General features: G+C 21.5%; 2 protein-coding genes across 5 annotated transcripts in view; one reads left to right on the plus strand and one right to left on the minus strand.

The window, feature by feature from the left end:
* LOC117176981 (syntaxin-1A-like) overlaps positions 1-13,611 on the minus strand; it is a 44,448-nt gene that overhangs the window by 2,185 nt on the left and 28,652 nt on the right. The window lies entirely within an intron of this gene.
* The window catches only part of LOC117177355 (condensin-2 complex subunit D3-like), a 54,977-nt gene continuing 49,148 nt past the window's right edge, over positions 7,783-13,611 (plus strand). The window contains exons 1-2 of the mRNA XM_033368022.1: positions 7,783-8,282; positions 12,581-13,418. Of these exons, the coding sequence (XP_033223913.1) occupies positions 7,867-8,282; positions 12,581-13,418 (1,254 nt within the window). The 5' untranslated portion in view covers positions 7,783-7,866. The remainder of the gene's footprint in view (positions 8,283-12,580; positions 13,419-13,611) is intronic.

Below are 13,611 nucleotides of genomic sequence, written 5' to 3' on the forward strand. Positions count from 1 at the left end.
AATTTCGATAAAGAAAACGAAGTTTCAAAAAAATATTTTTAACCAAACAAATAAATTTTCGAACAAAAAGATGAATGTTCAAAAAAGTAGTTTTTCACCAAAAATATAAATTTTCCACGAAAAATGCAAATTTTCATCTGAAAAAATAAATTTTTAACAAAGGAAGCAACATTTTTTACAACAAAATATATGAATTTTCAGCTAAGAGAGATAAATTAGAAAAAATTTAATATTTCATTATTCAATTTAAAAATTAATTTTCAAACCGAAAAAAATCAATTTTCAACATAATCATTAAATTTTTAAACGAGAAGAATAATTTTCTACCAAAAGTCGTAATTTCAACTAATAAAAAAATAAATTTTTAATTAAGAATTTAAGTATATACGCCTGCTTAAGTTTTTATTTAAGAAAATTAATTTAAAACCCGTAAAATCGAATTTTCAGAACAATAGTTGAATTCTCAATCAGAAAAATTAATTTTTAATTATAAAAAGTAATTTAAAAAAAGTTTTTTTTAATATTTCGAAAATATTTTAATGATTTCAGAGATCTTAAAAGATTTAACAAGGTTTTCAAAGTATTTCGAAAAATTCAAATATTTCAACAATATCTAATTATTTAAAAACTTTGAAAGATTTAAATCACTTCTAAAAGTTTCAAAGATTTTAAAAATCTAAAGGATTTAAAAAATCCGAAAGACTTTTTAATATTTCACAAAGACTTCAAATCATTCAAAATATTAAAAATAATACCAAATATTCCTCGAAGTTTTCAGATTTTAAAGATTTAAGAAATATTTTAATGATTTCACAAAGGTTTCAAAATGTTTCACAAAGATTTAAAAATCATAAATCTGAAAGATTTCAAGAATTTCTAAAGATTCAAAAAATTAGAAAATCTAAAAATATTTTAATAATTCCTAAAGTTTTAACATTATTTCTGAAAGAATTTAAAGATTTGAAAAATATTTAGAAGCCTTTAGGAGATTTAAAAATAGTTACATGGTTACACAAAGATTTCAGAAAGATTAACGTAATTTCAACAAATTTTATAAATGTTGCTCAAAAATATTTTAATAATTTCACAAGAATTTAAAAGATTTTACAAATATTTCAAAAATTTCAAATAATTCAAAATATTTCTTGATGTTTTCAGATTTCACAAGTATTTTAATGTTTTCAAAATGTTTCACAAAATTTTTTTTTTAATTTCACAATTTATCAAGATTTGAAAAATTTCAAAAATATAAAAGATTAAAAAAATTTCAATAATTTCTAAAGATTTACAAAATTTAATTCATTTCAAAACATTCAAAAATTTCTGAATATTAAAAAAATATATATTTTCTTATTTCATACATTCCAAATCATCCACAATATTTCGAAATTTTTTCTGATTCAAATATTTTAATGATTTCAACAATTCATACAGATTTTTCATTTTTTCTGAAATTTTTAAAAGATTTTACAAATATTTCCAAGTATCACAAATCTTTTAATGATTTCAACAAAGATTGGAAAAGATTTCACAAATCTTTCAGAAGATTTGGTAAATTTCAAAGATTTGCAGAATCTTTAAAGATATTAAAATATTTCTTAAGGAATTCAAAGATCTCAAAAATATTTAGAAAATTTTAAATAATTTAAAATTTTTCAAATTGTTTCACAAAGATTTCGAAAACCTCGATGACTTCAACGATTCTTACAGATTAAAAACATTTCACAATATTTCTCAAAGATTTCAAACAATTCAAAATATGTCGAAAACAATCAAATATTTCTCAATATTTTCCGACTCAAATATTTTCTAAAAGCTACAATATAATTAAAAAAATTACAAGAATTTTTTAAGATTTGAAAATATTTCAAGAATGATTGAAAGAATTACAAAATTTGACAAAATGTTTAAATAATTTCATGAAAATTTCAAAAATATTTTTAAAAATGTCAACAGATTTTAAAATACTTCTGATGGAATTCAAATGTTTTAATGATTTCACAAGGATTTCAAAAGGATTGACAAAAACTTTTAAAGGATTTCACAAATATTTCAAAATATTTAAAAATATTTCTGAAAGAATGCAAATACCTCAAAAAATTTTCAAAGATTTCACAAATGTTTTAATGGTTTTACAAAGATTTCAAAAGGTTTTACAAGGATTTTAAAGGCCATCCTTTTCAACAATTTCTAAAGATTTCAATATATTTCTGAAATCATTCAAATATTTCAATATATTTCTGAAATCATTCAAAGATTTCAATGTATTTCTGAAATCATTCAAAGATTTCTAAAATCTTTCAATGTTTTTACAAACATTTCAAAAGGATTTACAGCAATTTAAAGATATTTTGCAATATTCAAAAGATTTAAAAATTTTTTGAAATTTAAATTTTACATTTTAAAGGTTGAAAAATATTTGAGAAATAATTTGAATATTTCACAAATATTTCAAAAGATTAAATTTTTTTAAAGATTTCAAATATAATTTAAAAATTTTTTTAAAATTTAAGAAATATTTCAATAAATATTTCAAAGATGTTGAATAATTCAAAAGTTTTCAATGTTTTCAAAAATAGTTCAAAAGGTTTTACAGCGATTTTAGAACATTTCACAAATTTTAATGATTTAAAAAATTTCAAAGTTTTAAATTTATCTAAAGATTTAGATCGTTTAAAAGATTTATTTTTGTTTAAGATTTAGAAAATATTTGAGAAATATTTTAAATATTTCAGAAATATTTCAAAACATTTCGAAATTTCATAGATTTTAACCAAATTTGGAAGATTTTAAAAGATTTAACAAATGTTTAATTGTTTTCACAAAAATCTCACAAAGAATACAGAAATTGAAAAAATATTTTGCAAAGATTTCACAAATATTCAAAAGATTTCGCAAAGATCTAAAAAGATTTTACAAATATTTCAAAAGATTTCGAAAATTTCAAATTATTCAACAATTTTCAAAGATATTAAAAAGATTTCACAAACATTTTAATGATTTCACAATGATTTAAACAGATTTTACAAAGATTTTAAATGATTTAACTAATATTACTAGGATTTCGCAACAAATTCAAAAGTAATATAAAAATTTCCAAACATTTTATAAATATTTTAATGATTTCAGAAATATTTCAAGAGGTTTCTAACATTTTTTTTATTATTTCAAAAGTCTCAAAAATTTGAACGATTTATAAGGATTTTAAAATATTTCTGAAAGAATTCAAATCATTCGCAAACATTTTTCAGATTTCAAATAATTCAAAATATTTAGAAATAGTTCCGACTTTGGAAATATTTTTGTGATTTCACAAAGTTGTGAGGAATTTTCAAAAAGACTTTAAAAGATTTTGAAAATTTTTCAACGATTTTAGAAAGATTTCAAAACGTTTCATAAATATTTCGAAAAAAAAAAAGATTTCGAATATTTGAAAGGACTTCAATATTTCAATGGTTTCACAAAGATTTCACAACATTTTTCAAAGAATTTACAAATATTTCAAAGATTTCACAAATATTTCATAATCAAAAAAAAAATTGATATTTTAAGAATATGTTTAAAAAATATCACAAACTTTTACTAAAAGCTTTAACTCTTTCAGAAATATTTCTAAAATCATTAAAATATTTGAGAAATCTTTTGCAAACTTTTTAAATCATTCGAAATGTTTGAAATCTTTCGATTTCTCGAAATCTTAAAAAAAAAGTTGTAAAGCCTTTTTAAGTCTGTGAAGTCAGTAAAATTTTGTGATATTTTTTAAACATGTTTTTAAAATATTGCATTTTTTATGATTGTGAAATATTTGAAATATTAAAAAAAAAATTTTTTTTAAATTTGTGACATCTTTCTGAAATCATTGAAATATTTGTTAAGTCTTTTAAAATATTCGAAATTTCGAAAAATTTGAGAAATCTTTTAAAGTCTGTGAAAATTTCTGAAAAATTTGTGAAATCATTAAAATAATTTCAAAGTCGGAACTATTGAAATATTTTCAAAATATAAAAAATATTTATAAAGTTTTAAAAAAATTCGTTTATCTTTTTGAAATTTTTGCATAATCCTAGTAATATTGGTTAAATCTTTGTTAAATCATTAAAATATTTGTGAAATCTTTGTAAATTGTTTTAAAAATATTGTGAAATCTTTGTGAAATCATTTAAATATTTAAGGCCTTTAAAATATTTGAAATATTTTTTTCGAAATATTTATTAAATATTTTGAAATCTTTCTAAAATCATTGAAATAAATATTTCTAAATCTTTAGAAATTGTTAAAATCTTTGAGATTTTTGACATATTTTAAAGTTTTTTTGAGACGTTTTGAAATATTTCTGAAATTATTTAAATATTTTGGAAGTCAAAAATCATTAAAATATTTATACAATTTTTTGAAATTTTGTTATTACTTTTGAATTTTTTTCGAAATCCTAGTAATATTGTTTAAATCATTTAAAATCTTTGTGAAATATTTTTAGATATTTGCGAAAACATTTGAATATTTGTGAAATCTTTGGAATCTTTGCAAAATATTTTTTCGATTTCTGTATTCTTTGTGAGATTTTTGTGAAAACAACTAAACATTTGTTAAATTTTTTTAAATCTTTAAAATGAGGTTAAAACCTATGAAATTTAGAAATGTTTTGAAAAATTGATTAAATATTAAAAATATTTCTCAAATATTTTCTAAATCTTAAACAAAAATGAATCTTTTAAACGATCTAAATCTTTAGACAAATTTAAAACTTTGAAATTTTTTAAATAATTAAAATTTGTAAAATGTTCTAAAATCGCTGTAAAACCTTTTGAACTATTTTTGAAAACATTGAAAACTTTTAAATTATTCAACATTTTTGAAATATTTATTGAAATAATTCTTAAATTTTTTAAAATCTTCGAAATATTGTTTGAAATCATTAAAAAAATTTAATCTTTTGAAATATTTGTGAAATATTCAAATTATTTCTAAAATTTTTTTAAAACTTAAAAATGTAAATATTTAAATTTAAAAAATGTTTAAAATCTTTTGAAAATTGCAAAATATCTTCAAATTGCTGTAAATCCTTTTGAAATGTTTTTAAAAACATTGAAAGTTTTTTGAAATATTTGAATTATTTCAGAAATATATTAAAATCTTTAGAAATTTTTGAAAATGATGGGCTTTAAAATCTTTGTGAAACATTTTGAAATCCTTGTGAAACCATTCAAACATTTGTGAAATCTTTGTAATATTTTTGAAGTATTTGAAATCTTTCAGAAACATTTTTAAATCTTTCGAAATATTTGTGAAATCCTTAAAAATCTTTGTCAATCCTTTTGAAACCCTTGTGAAGTCATTAAAACATTTGACTTCCATCAGAAGTATTTTGAAATCTTTAAAAATTGTTTAAAACTTTTTAAATAATTGTGAAATCCTTTAAAATCTTTCTGAAACCTTTTTAAATTTTCGTGAAATCATTAAAATATTTTTGGGATCTTTGAAATTATTGTAAAATCTGTTGACATTTTTAAAAATCTTTTTGAAATTTTCATGACATTATTTAAACATTTTGTGAAATTTTGTAATTCTTTCAATTATTCCTCAAATATTTTCAAACCTTTAAAAAGTACTTGTAATTCAGAAATATTGTGAAATTTGTTAAATCTGTAAAAATCGTTGAAGTCATCGAGATTTTCGAAATATTTGTGAGATCTTTGAATTCTTTCAGAAATATTTTAATATCTTTGAAGATTCTGGAAATATTTGGAATTTACAAAATCTTTTGAAACATTTGTGAAATTTTTTCCAATCTTCGTTGAAATCATTAAAATATTTGTGATACTTGGAAATGTAAAATCTTATGAAATTTTTGTGAAATCATTGAAAAATGTTTGTGAAATCTTTGAATACTTTCAGAAGAAACGTGAAATCCTTCAGAATTGTAGAAATCATTAAAATATTTGAATCAGAAAATATTTAGAAATATTTTGTATTATTTGAAATTTGTGAAATCTTTTAAATTCTTGTGAAATTATTAAAATATTTTTGAAACCTTTGCAACATTTGTAAAATTGGTTGAAATTACGTTAATCTTTCTGAAATCTTTGTGTAACTATAGAACTATTTTTAAACCTCCTAAAAGCTTCGGAATATTTGTCAAATCTTTAAATTCTTTCAGAAATAATGTGAAATCTTTAGGAATTGTTGAAATATTTTTAGATTTTATAATTTTTGAAATCTTTAGAAATTCTTGAAATATTTTAGATTTTCGATTTTAAAATCTTTGTAAAACATTTTGAAACCTTTGTGAAATCATTAAAATATTTCTTAAATATTTCAAATCTGAAAACTTCGAGAAATATTTGGTATTTTTAAAAATATTTTGAATGATTTGATATTGTTGAAATCTTTCCAATTTTCGATATATTTTGAAAAAATTGTGAAATCTTTTAAAATCTTTGAAATCATTCAAATATTTTCGAAATCTTAAAAAAAGTCGTTTTCAAAATTAATTTTTATGGTTAAAAATTAATTTCTTTGATTGAGAATTCAACTATTTTCCTGAAAGTTTGACTTTTCCGGGCGGAAATTAATTTTTTTAACTGAAAACTTAAGTGCGTGTATATACTTAAATTTTCAGTTAAAAATTTATTTTTTTATTAGTTGAAATTACGACTTTTGGTAGAAAATTATTCTTCTCGTTTAAAAATTTAATGATTATGTTGGAAATTGATTTTTTTCGGTTTGAAAATTAATTTTTAAATTGAATAATGAAATATTACATTTTTTCTAATTTACCTTTCTTAGCTGAAAATTCATCTATTTTGTTTAAAAAAATGTTACTTGCTTTGTTAAAAAGTAATTTTTTCAGTTGAAAATTTGCCTTTTTTGTGAAAAATTTGTATTTTTGGTGGAAAACTATTTTTTTGAAAATTTATTTTTCTATTTGAAAATATTTGTTTGAAACTTCGTTTTCTTTATAAGAAATTGTTTTCAACTGAAAACTAAACTGTTCTATTTTGGGTAAAACATTTTTCTTTCTTAGTTAAATATTCAACTATTTTGTGAAAGTTTGTTTTCTTTTCTTACTAAAAATTAATTTTTTCTAGTTAAAAGTTCGAGTTTTTGGTAGAAAATTCTTTTTTTTTTTTAAATTCGTATTTTTGGTTGAAAATTGAACTATTTTATTGGAAATTCATTTTTTGAAAATTAATTTTTTTAGTTGAAAAATGTTTTCTTTTTTAATTGTAAATTGTTTGTAGAAAATTATTAGTTTGAAAATTCATTATTTTGGTTGAAATTTTGCTCGTTTGATTGAAAATTTAAATATTTTGTTGAGTTCGTTTTTTTGTTCAAATTTATTGCTTACCTGAAAAGGAAACGATTCTATTTTTTTGAAAATAAAATTTGTTTTTATTTGAAGCTTAATTTTTTCGTTTGAAAATTCGTTTTTCTTGTAGAAAATAATTAATTAATTTAATTAATTTATATAGCAAAGTTTATTTTTTATTAATTAAATTTGAATTTTCGCGGAACTTTGACTACAGCAGTTGATACCACCAAAGCTGGTAAATGTCCCTATTAGTTTTGTCATTCAATTTTTAATAATAACGATAATAAATTATTTAGTGATTAATTAATTAATCCACATTCAGTGATATCGGATAACAAATAAAAATAGTTTGATTTTCAGTTTATTCAAAAATAAAAGCGCCATTTGACTCACGAGTAACGAATTTCCGGTTCAATTTTATTGTTCCTTATTTTTACGCGCCTCTTCGTGTTTTTGTCTACAAGTCTCGACATGTGTCACTGAATATCGTTAAAAACCGCAAATTTAGTGGATTTAACGCTACAATTCCCATATAAATTTGATGATAACCGAGAATGGAGCGTTTTCAGATTTTCGAAAGGTTCTGGTTAAATAATCTAGATCCAGAATGGATAGAATCAATCTGGGACGGAGAATTTATAACCTTCACAGACCCTCCAGACGAGTATCTTTCCTGTCTCAAATTCGAGAATTTGGAAAACCTACTGAAGGAAACTTGTTCTGTTATAAAAAACTGGATTTCAGAAAATAGTTGTGAAGTCGAGGTCAGATGGCAATCCTTAAATTCGGTCGGAATCAACCTTCGAGGATTGCTGGCATTTTTAGGTTATGTTATTAAAGAGGGTCAAAAAACTAGCGCCGATGAAGATTCTCGTCAATGTTGTCTCAGAGCTTCCAGTTTATATTTTATGCTTCTGGCTGTTCCAGGAAGTAGTGTTTATCAAGTATTTCATCCCAATTTGTACCAAAGGTAAATATGATTAAATTTGTGTGTATTTTCAACGTATTTTATTGAATTTTTTTACTTTATTTAAGTTAACAGTTAATTTTTTGGTGTTTATGATTTGTATTTCAATTATTTTCAATAATTGTTTTAAATTTCAAAGGATCTGAATTTCAATTTATTCAATTTCTAAAAAAATTGTATTCAGAATTGTCTAACTTTTCGGGGTTTTAATTTAATAATCTACCATTTTCAACGCTTTTAGTTTGCAATTGGTCATTTTTAAAATAAGGCCTTTTTTTGGTTTTGAATTTCGAAGGCCTCGAATTTCAATTTATTTCATTTCTAAACCTTCTTTTTTTTTAATTCAAATTTTTCCTTTGATATTCTATAATTTTAATGCCTAGAGTTTAAAATTGACCAATTTTTTAATTATAAATTCGATTATTTTTTAGTTTTCAATTTCGAAGGCTGAATTTATATATTTCTCAACAATCAAATATTTTTAATGTTTATGGTTTCTAAAATTGTTGTTTCATTTTAAAATGTATTTTTTTTTTAAATCAATTATCAGATTTTTTGATCAACAAAAAATTATTTTTAACGTTTTAGGTTTCTAAAATTATTGTTTAAATTAAAAATAATAATTGAAACAAAAATATTTCTGAGAACAACTTTTCTTCAATTGTTGTTTTAAATTTAAGCAATAATCCTAGAAACCTCAAACATTGAAAATATTTTTTGAAACAAATATTCGATTATCTTATTTATTTATATATTTGTTTATTAAAAATACAATAACCAGATATTTTGATCAAAAAATATTCTTAATGTTTCGAAAATTATTGTTATTTTAAATTTTAACAATAATTTTAGAATCTTGGAACATTAAAAATCATATTTACATACAAATTTTTGATAATTGTAATTTTAATAAAAAGAAAATAATTTTCTGTTGGGATTTTCAGTCGTCCTCAATTTTCAATTGATATGTATCATAAAATCCATTCTTTTTTAGTTTAAAACTTTTAAGGCTCCGAATTTTAATTTGTTCAATTTCTCAAAAATTTTAAATTGTTTAACTTATAATATTTTCAATTTAACTGGTCAATTTTTCAATTGTAAAATTCCATTCTTTTTGGATTTTAAATTTCGAAGGCTCCGAATTTAAATTTATTATAAAATTGTAAAAGATTATTGACAGTTTTAAAAGATTTCTCAAAATTTGTAATGATTTCACAAATATTTCAAAGATTTCAAATAATTCAAAACTTTCAGACGATTTTAGATTTGACAAATATTTAAATGATTATCGAAAAATTTCAAAAAGTTTCATAAAAATTTCACAAATAATGCAAAATATTTCGAAGTTTTAAAAATATTTAACAACTTTTCCGATTTTTAATTTGATATTTTACCATTTTAAATGTTTGGATTTTGAAATATTTATAAAATCATTGAAATAAATATTTTTAAATCTTTAGAAATTGTTAAAATCTTTGAGATTTTTGAAATATTTTAAAGTTTTTTTAGACCTTTTGATATATTTCTGAAATTATTAAAATATTTTCGAAGTCAAAAATATTTGTAAATATTTTGAATTATTTGAAATCTGGAAAATGTTTAGGAAATATTTGAATGCTTTCAGAAAAATTTTAAAATCCTTATAAATTGTTCAAATTGTTGAGACTTTAGAAATATTTTTAAAAAAATTAAAAACCTCTTGAAATATTTATGAAATTATTAAAATATTGATAACATTTTTTGAAATTTTGTTATTAGTTTTGAATGTTTTGCGAAATCCTAGTAATATTGGTTAAATCATTTTAAATGTTTGTGACATCTTGGACATCTTTTTAATATTTGTGAAATCTTTTTAGATCTTTGCAAAATCATTTGAATATTTGTGAAACATTTGCAAAATATTTTTAAATTTCTGTATTCTTTGTGAAATTTTTGTGAAAAACAATGAAATATTTGTTAAATTCCTTAAAATCTTCGAAATTTGGTTAAAATCTATGAAATTTCGACATATTTTGAAATATTTATAAAGTATTTAAATTATTTCTCAAATGTTTTTAAATCTAAAATAAAATCTTTTAAATGATCTTAATCTTTAAACAAATTTTAAACTTTTAAATTGTTTAGATCTTAAAAAATTGCGCAATGCTCTAAAATCTCTGTAAAACCTTTTGAAATATTTTTGAAAACATTGAAATCTTCTGAAAACTTTAAATGCTTTGAGAAATATTTAGAAATCTTTAGTTGAAAACTTTATAAATTATTGAAATCTTTCAAAATGTTTGTAAAAGCATAAAAAATCTTTGTGAATATCTTTGAAATCTTTGTGAAATCATTAACATATTTTTGAAATACTTGTAAAATCTTTTGAAATTTGGTTAAACTGAAACCGGTCAATTTTCCAATTGTAAAATTCCATTCTTTTTTAATTTTAAATTTCGAAGACTCCGAATTTAAATTTATTATAAAATTTTAAAAGATTATTGACAATTTTAAAAGATTTCACAAAGACTTCAAAGATTTCAACAATATTTCGAAGATTTAAAATATTTAACAATTTTTCAGATTTTTAATTTGGTATTTTACCATTTTAAACGTTTGGAGTTTGAAATGGGCCATTTTTAAATTATAAAATTAATTCAGTTTCAGTTTTAAATATTTGAAATATTTGTAAATTGTTTAAAAAAAATTTATGATATCTTCCTGAAATCATTGAATTATTTGTGAAGTTTTAAACTATTCGAAATCTTTTTTTCGAAATATTTATAAAACGCTTTGAAATCTTTCTAAAATTATTGAAAAATTTGCGAAATCTTTTTAAGTCTTTGTGAATATTTCTGACAACTTTGTGAAATTATTAAAATATTTTCAAAGTCGGAAATATTTGTAAATATTTTGAATTATTTGAAATCTGAAGAATGTTTGTGAAATATTTGAATTCTTTCAGAAATATTTTAAAAACTTTAGAAATTGTTAAAATCTTTGAGATTCTTGAAATATTGAGAATTTTGTTTTGAGAGCTTTAGAAATATTTCTGAAATTATTAAAATTTAAAAAATATTTATAAAGTTTAAAAAAAATTCGTTAATCTTTTTAAAATTTTTGCGTAATCCTAGTAATATTGTTTAAATCTTTGTTAAATTATTAAAATATTTGTGAAATCTTTGATATCTTTGTAAATTGTTTTAAAAATATTGTGAAATCTTTGTGAAATCATTTAAATATTAAAGTCTTTTAAAATATTCGAAATCTTTAGAAATTGTTAAAATCTTTGAGATTTTTGAAATATTTGTAAGGTTTTTTGAGACCTTTTGATATATTTCTGAAATTATTAAAATATTTTCGAAGTCAAAAATATTTGTAAATATTTTGAATTATTTGAAATCTGGAAAATGTTTGTGAAATATTTGAATTCTTTCAGAAATATTTTAAAATCCTTATAAATTGTTCAAATATTTGAGACCTCAGAAATATTTCTAAAAAATTTAGAAACCTCTTGAAATATTTCTGTAATCATTAAAATATTGATAAATTGGTAATATTTGTTAAATCATGTAAAATCTTTGTAAAATCATTAAAATGTTTGTGAAATCTTTGACATCTTTTTAATATCTTTGGAAATTGTTGAAACTTTCGAAATCTTTTGAAATATTTGTAAAAATCGTTTGCATTTACTATAAAATATAATAATTATTATAAAATTTCAAAAGATTATTGACAATTTAAAAAGATTTCACAAAGATTTCAACAATATTTCGAAGATTTAAAAATATTTAACAACTTTTCAGATTTTAAATTTGATATTTTACTATTTTAAATGTTTGGAGTGTGAAATAGGCCATTTTTTAATTTATGAAATTAATTCTGTGTTAGTTTAAGATTTCGAAGGCTCCGAATTTCACTTTATTGAATTTTTGAAGGCCTTTCATTCAAAATTTTTGAACCAATCAACATTTTTTCACTCGATATTCTACAATTTTGAACTCTGTGCTTAGAACTTGTCAATTATTTCATTTAAAAACTCTATTAGTTTTAAATTTCGAAACCTCCGAATTTCAAAATTGTTTAACTAATAAAATTTTAAATTAATTATTATAAAATTTTGAAGGCTTTGACTTTGAAACTTGCTAATTTTTCAATGATAAAATCTCATTATTTTTTCTATGTAAACTTTGAAGACTGCTCATATAAATTTATTAAATTCTGAATGCTTTTATTTCCAATTTTTTCAACTAATCAGATTGGAAGTATATTTTCGGTTTCTGAATTCTGTTTTAAAGTAACCTTTGGGTTATATTTTACAGAACAATCGAGACTTTTAAACTCTCACATCTTTTGACGCCTCTGTCAAAGAAAGCCGCGAGATCCATCGATTTCGAGGATTTATACATAAACGATGACGAAAGTTTCGAAAGCCTAGCTCATTCCGAACAGGTCACATTGATAAAAGCTCTCAATTGTATTATGTTCGACCTTATTACAATGCTGAAAACATTTTTTATGCGCGACAAACCAAGATCTTTGGACATCACCGTTCAATCTTTGATTGAAAGTTCAAAACTCGAGACGAGTTTCAATCATTTTCAAACGCACAACAAAGCGAAAGAAGCTTCCCTCACGTCTTTGTCGTACAATGCTTACGTTGCACTTCAAGAATTGTGCAATCCGAATCACGGTTCGGTGGATCTGACGATAAAATTAATTGCAAAATATGTCCTTCCACATCTCTCGTCGACCTACACGGAACTGCCGCAAAAATCGCTGATTGTCGTTCAGGAGACGACGATTCATTTTTTGAAGAATTTGTCAAACGCCCATGAATCCGAGGCCGAATCTGGAATTTTGACGCTTGTTCAGCACCTGATGGCCAATTGTCCGGACAGATTGGAATTTCGACAAAAACAGGCTTCGGCTGTCACCAAATTGATTAATATTTGCAGAGGCGAACTTTTTCTCAAGACGATTGAAAATTTGGTTCTGTTCTCGTTTCATAATAAGGTGACTTGTCGAATTTTCGCTCAGGAGATTATATCGAAGTGTTTGAGTGAGATGATTCAGAATTCGGATTTTGATGAGCGGATGAAGGTTAAGAAGATTCTTGTGGCTGTGACTTTGGGACGGTGTGTGGATTCTTCGAGTTTGGTAGGATTTTTATAAATTTATTTACTTTATTTTTTATATTTGGCTGAAAAATTCGAAGAGATTTTAAAAGTTTTAGGAAGATTTCTATAAATATATCTAAGATCTCGAAAGATTCCCGAAATCTTTCAATGGTTTTAAAAATATTTAATAGATTTGAAAAAAACGTCAATGAGTTTAAATAATTTAAAAGTTG

This window comes from Belonocnema kinseyi, chromosome 1 (assembly GCF_010883055.1).
Source record: "Belonocnema kinseyi isolate 2016_QV_RU_SX_M_011 chromosome 1, B_treatae_v1, whole genome shotgun sequence".
Lineage (NCBI taxonomy): Eukaryota > Metazoa > Arthropoda > Insecta > Hymenoptera > Cynipidae > Belonocnema > Belonocnema kinseyi.